This window comes from Penicillium verrucosum, assembly GCF_028828655.1.
Source record: "Penicillium verrucosum strain IBT 35672 chromosome Unknown utg000001l_segment0_segment0, whole genome shotgun sequence".
In the NCBI taxonomy this organism is placed as follows: domain Eukaryota; kingdom Fungi; phylum Ascomycota; class Eurotiomycetes; order Eurotiales; family Aspergillaceae; genus Penicillium; species Penicillium verrucosum.
The window spans coordinates 9,842,685-9,848,684 of record NW_026643210.1 but is presented as its reverse complement, the minus strand read 5'-3'; the positions used below and the strand labels follow the sequence as shown (position 1 = coordinate 9,848,684).

Sequence of the window (6,000 nt, the reverse complement as noted above, 5' to 3'; positions counted from 1 at the left end):
TGGAGATGGTTCTTTATTCAGCGTGTTTTTGACTACTCGGAGGGAAATGGAATGAAGACATATCCCGGATTTGCGGCCCAAGGGATTGGGAATGGTGGATCGTCTGGATTATTACTTTTCGAGGCAAGGAATCAATAAGGGTATTTGCCAGGCGGTCAATTCACCGCTTCATACAGCATCACCGCCATGGGCTTTTGTTTTTTTGTTCCTGGGTCGAGAACGTTAGACTGGGTCGGTCCGCTGCATCGGGAAGTGGACCGACCAAAAGCTCGAAGGATGTCTGTCGACTGGTTGGGTTTGCATCAAAGAATCATAGACTGTAGGGGATCCCTTTCTAAAAAGCCTACGACATAAGCCGCCCGGCTTCACCGCTGGAGCTCGAAGCTAGTTGATAGTCTAGATCCACCAGATCAGATGAAGTTTCGCCTAGGCTTCGATGATCAACCAGAAGTCCGGGATAGTATTTAGAGACTTGACTTCCGCGAATCAAGGGGGTGCTCAGGGACACAGAGGCTACTACGAAGTAGCATATACCGTCAATATGGAAGTGAGATTTCCGTTGCTAATTTCGACGCCATTTGATTTGTCCCGACGTGAAAGACGATCTTGTGCCGTGTTCCACGCGAAGCGCGTTTCCCAAGTAACCGCGTCGGTGCTCGCGTCCGGGATCTTCGGGCTCCAATGATGTAAAGGTTGGATTTGCCCCACTGATAGGACCCGGAAACTCGCGATACTCAATTTGCAGCTCCGCAGTGATAGGTAACGGTGTACTTTATACGGATAACAACTGACAGCTTTTGCGGTGTATATTGTATAGAACTGCAAGTTCACCGTGTGGAGCCTCAGAGAAAAGATCACGTTGAAGACTAAATTTATGGGCAGGTTGTACTATATAGTATTTGTAGCGTAGTTAGCCGTATTTTGCGCTGGCAATGCATAGACTCAAAGGGAGTAAGGAAATCAAAGGATGTCTATCCAATGCTCTGATTTGCATTCTGCTTTGTATGCAGATCCTTCCCCGATACAGTCCGGCAGGTGATGCCTCGAGGACAATACAGGGCGCATACATCGATCCTATGCATAATGCAGTCGTACATGGCATGATGGAGCACATAATCTCGAGTGGCACAGTCAAACAAATGAACAGCCACAAGGCGGGGACAGTATCATAGGATCAGAGGATCCAAGGTGAGACCGAATCTGGACCAGTCAATTTATGAGGCAACAAAAGTACCGTAGGATGATCTGTCAGGAGACGGGGATGATGGGCACATCCTTGACTTGATGCCAACTGGATCGATCTACTTTCCCACTTTATTCTATTAGTGGGATATATTTACTCAAATTTACCCATTCTCAACTACGGCATTCTCACATTCAAGGCAAAACAAATGCAACTCTATATGTGATCTTATGTATCCCTGTCTCATTCCCAAACCCATATGTTCGGAGTTGTACGACAACGTAGATATTATGCAATATAAGGGTAAAAATAGAAGTCGATGATGTATCTAACTATATGGGATATTGTAACTACTCTTTGTATAAGTTATATTGTATGTACAATGTCGATCTGTAGGAAGAGGGGTTGAGGGGTAGAACGGATGTGTACCATGGTTGAGATCTATCGACATCCGAGGCTTTGATATCCTCCTGGTATATATGTACATATGTTGTATGTTGTAGTTAACTAGTTATGTACTTCTGTTTCTGAGATGAGACTGATAGAATCCCCCTGTAGGGGGTAAAACCTGAAATTACCAAGTTGATAATAAGGGGCTATCATCACCGTAAGCCTCTTGGAGTGTGCCACGATCTCGAAATCGCACACGCCTCACATGCCACATAATTTAACAAATTTAACAAAATTTAACAAATCTCGATAAACAAAGGATTTCCCCCTCCCGTACCCATAAAAGCCCTGAGCGAGGGGCACGATTCAATAACATAATCCACTGTACATTGTAAATCACCCTCGCAGAAGTTACCTACAACATACTAAATAAAACATTTAAATGATCGACACTGTAGTGTTTAATTTATTTAATAAAGATCCAAGGGAGGAATAGACCAAATTGAACCATGTGGGCTTGCGATCGGGACAAATCTATAGGGCTTTGAGAATAATTACGTGTCGATTTCGTATGGTAAAATGCACCGTAAAGAAAGAGAAAGGGGGGGCACATTCGAGTGAGAAAAGTGAGTGGTTAAAGGAAAGAAGAGTGCGTGGCCGTAAAGGGGGGCTGGGAAGTGAAGTTCCCATTTCGTTTGTCTCTCAGATAGTCAGATAGTGAGTTTAGCTGTGATCGGGGTCCCGCTTTCGCCCCCTCTATTTGTTCAAGTCGGTACTTCAACGCGTAAAGTAAGCGATCAACTTAGGCCCACGTCCTTTTTCCCCCTCCCTTCCTCAGTCCCCTCCACCCCCCTCCACCCATCTCCCCCCAAAAAAACCAAAAACCCGATTTCGAAATCCCAAATTCCTTCTTATTCTCCTCATCCTCCTTCCCCTCTCTTCTTCCCCTCCCCTTCCCTCATCTAATCGCGGTTGATCATCCCGCCCTTCTTTTTTTAACAGCGTTTGCTTCTTTAATATTTCCTACTTGTGGCTGGACACCACTTTCTCAATACACTTTACTTCCCTTTTCCCCCGCTCAAGGAATGATCAGACATCCCAACGAACTCCTGTCGTCGACACGCCTACAGAACCGGTGCGAGCTTACTCAGGGGACAATACCACCGTCGCTTTCACTCTTTCTTTAAGAGAGATAACCCGCACACATGGCTCCTTCCGCACCTGGGACAGCCAACTCACCGGCTAAGAAAACATCAGCCCCAGAGAAGAAATACAAATGCCAATTTTGCAATCGCGCCTTCAGCAGAAGTGAACATCGCAGTCGCCATGAGCGCTCACGTAAGATTCGGATACTTCCCTGACGTGTCTTTGCTTCCATATCTGACAGACTCGAAATATAGACACGAAAGAAAGACCCTTCAAGTGCTTAAAATGCCGCAGTACCTTTGTCCGTCGCGATCTTCTTCTGCGACATGACCGAACTGTGCACGCCAAGGACGGCGGAATCCCCCTGGTCGCAGAGGGGCGTAGGCGTGGAGGAGGGGTTCAGAAAAACTCATCTGCCCCGGCTAAGCCGTCGGTCACGATTGACCCGACGACGCTGGAGCAGATTGAAGCAAGCAGCGATGGTATGGTCGACCTTGAAACTGCAGCCATGTTGATGACAGATTTCCAACATAAGGCTGCAGCAGCGGCGACCGGTCAGGTCTCCGAGCGTTCCGAATCGCTTTCGCCAGGACGCGGCTCCTTCGAGCCCTACCTATCGGGCAACGCCACTCTTCCTCAGATGCCTTGGGACACGCTTGTCTCCCCCGCGGAACCTGGCTCAATGCCAACTCTCGTCGATCGCCATGGCCCTGTCGGGGACGTTCTCATGTCCAACTCGCTGCCAATGTCTGGGCACTCGACCCCGAATGCTCTGTCGCCCTACCCCTCGATGACTGGCCCCGTTAGCCCCGTTAACTACCGCCGCTCGCCCGGCCCTAGTCAAGCGCTGACCCTTCCTAAGGCTCCCCAGCTCGCTAATGATATGGAACGTAACTATGTAGTGGACCGGGTTCAGGGATCAGACAGCCTTGGTGCGCTTCCCGATACTTTCCAGCTTCCTTCCACGGTTGCGCTGAACCGGTATTTGTCCACCTACTTTAATCTATACCATCCTCACTTGCCGTTCCTGCACCAGGAATCATTCAAGCCTTCCCAGGTCCCGGCACCATTGTTACTTGCAGTTTTGTCGATTGGTGCTCTTTACACTTTCGAGCGTGAGCATGCCTTCATGCTCCACGTCGGCTCCAAGGTCCTGGTCAACCAATTCCTACAACACAAGGACAACTTCGATTCCCGCAAGTGCCCCTTGTCATTGATGCAGGCTACTCTGTTGAACATGGTATTTGAGAGCTGGAGCGGCGATCCGAAGGGCCTCGAATGGACTTGCTCAATTAAGAGTCTCCTGGCCAACATGGTCGCCGGCAACCGGTACCAGCTCAAGTTGCGGACCCAAGCTCGCCAGAATGTCCAGCCATCGCGCGAGGAGTGGATTGAGGACGAATCCTGCCGCCGTACATACTTCGCCGTGTACATTTTCTTCGGTATGTTGACGCTCACATTCAATCACACTCCCGCCATGAGCTTCGATGAGTTCGACGACTTGGAGCTCCCATCTTCCGAGTCTCTCTGGAACTTGGACGCCGCTGATGATGAGACTTGGCGCCGTGGCACCGTCTCCAGTGCCTTGACTGTGCGCGAGGCCCATGACTTCCTTTTCCAGGGTGAACGGACCCGCTACAGTGCTTTCGCTACTCGTGTTCTCATCAACGCCCTGTTCCTGCAAGTTTGGAACCACAAGCGCAGCTTTGAAGCGCTCCAAGATGTGGTTACCGAATACAAGCTGCGCCTGGCCCTCGAGACATGGGAGAGCTCCCTCGAGGTTTGCGAACCGGAAACAATCGTGGTCCCGCTTAGCACTCCTCAGAAGGGTCACCCCTTGATCTTCAACTCGATGGCGGTCTACCGCAACACCCGCGCCCGCCTGGAAGTCGACCTGAAGTCCATCCAGGAGGCAATGCGGTACCACTCTTCATACGAAGTAGCGGCTGCTATGACCGTTGCTCGTGAGAAGGTCAAGCGCTCGCAGGAAATGAACAAGGTTATTCAACAATGTTTCGAATGCATTGAGATTGCCGCTATTCAAGGTATCAATTGGGTTGCAAAGACTTCCGCCACCAACTGGAGTGTTGAGCACCCTCTCTGCGGCCTGGATCTGATGGTCATTCTGAGCCTCTGGCTCTACCGCCTGGAACATGACGATGAGCCGGCAACTGAGGCTGAAATGGCCCTCTACAACAAGGTCCGCAATCTGTTTGACGACGATGCCATCGACGCCTTTGGCAAACTCAGCTCTACCGTCGCCCGTGTATGGGGTAACATCCTAGACGGCGTGGTTGTCTGGGGGTAAGTTTTTCATTTCTCCTGGCTTTGATGACCAAATAACTAACCGCTTTATAGAATCACCAAGTTGATGGGCGAATCATTCAAGCTCCACTCCCAGGCCCTAGTCGGCTACGAAGATTCTCTCCGTGTTGGCAAGGATCAGCCGATCCATGCAGTGCCAACCAAGTCGCTTGCTAGCGTCGGCACTGCATACTAAATTCTCCTTTCATCAATCTCCTAGAGTTGATTTGCTTTTTTTTTCTTTGCCTTTTCTTGAATTTTTTTTTTTTTTCAATTTCTTACTCTCATTTGTTGGACGCTTTCATTGGGACACTTCGGAACTCGGACTGGACATACCAGTGGGTAGTAGGCGGGGTGTTGGGCTTTTCTGGAATACTTCGCCTTTTTATATCCCTCTCGGTGGTTCCTAGTCCTTTGCTTTTCTTTTGCGCTGTTTCTTTTTTTGCATCTTCCCTGCTTTTTCTTGCACCAGGGAGTCCAGTGTGGTGTTTCTGCTTTCCGTCTTCGACACCTGGCTGGTCCTGTGTGTACTTTCGCACTCCGTGGAGTTTGACTTTATGGTTCATACTAACCCCTAATCGTGCCCCCTCGTCCATCTGCTTTTTGTGCTTTCGATACCTTTTGATATTTCATGCGTTCGCGTTTTCTTTTCTTCCATATTTTGCAATTTCTTCTTCTTTGGTTGGTTTCCAACCGCTGTATTTGATGTTAATTGCCTACCTTTCTACCCCGTCTTTTTGCTTTTTATGCTTTTTACGCTCAGCATTGTTTTGAAAATTCCGCATTTGTTTCACCTGCACATGTTTTTATGCCGCTTCCATGTACTATACGTTATCGATGAATTATCTGGCGGGGACAACCTCTTTTTCTACACACTAGACACTAGGCTGTAGACTTGGATTGTAGTTTGTAGCCTTGATCATTTATAGCCAGTCTGTAGTTGTAGTTAATATGTTGTGTAGGTACATCACCATCTC

At 48.7% G+C, this 6,000-nt stretch overlaps 1 protein-coding gene across 1 annotated transcript; it reads left to right on the top strand.

The window, feature by feature from the left end:
- Positions 1 to 2,778: 2,778 nt before the first annotated feature.
- Positions 2,779 to 5,219, top strand: N7516_003584 (C2H2-type zinc finger protein; the record flags this gene model as incomplete). The annotated part of the gene is made up of 3 exons (XM_057216304.1): positions 2,779 to 2,911; positions 2,974 to 5,023; positions 5,078 to 5,219. The coding sequence occupies 3 exons, from the start codon at positions 2,779 to 2,781 to the stop codon at positions 5,217 to 5,219; spliced, it is 2,325 nt and encodes a 774-aa protein (XP_057078187.1).
- Between the last annotated feature and the right edge of the window lie 781 nt (positions 5,220 to 6,000).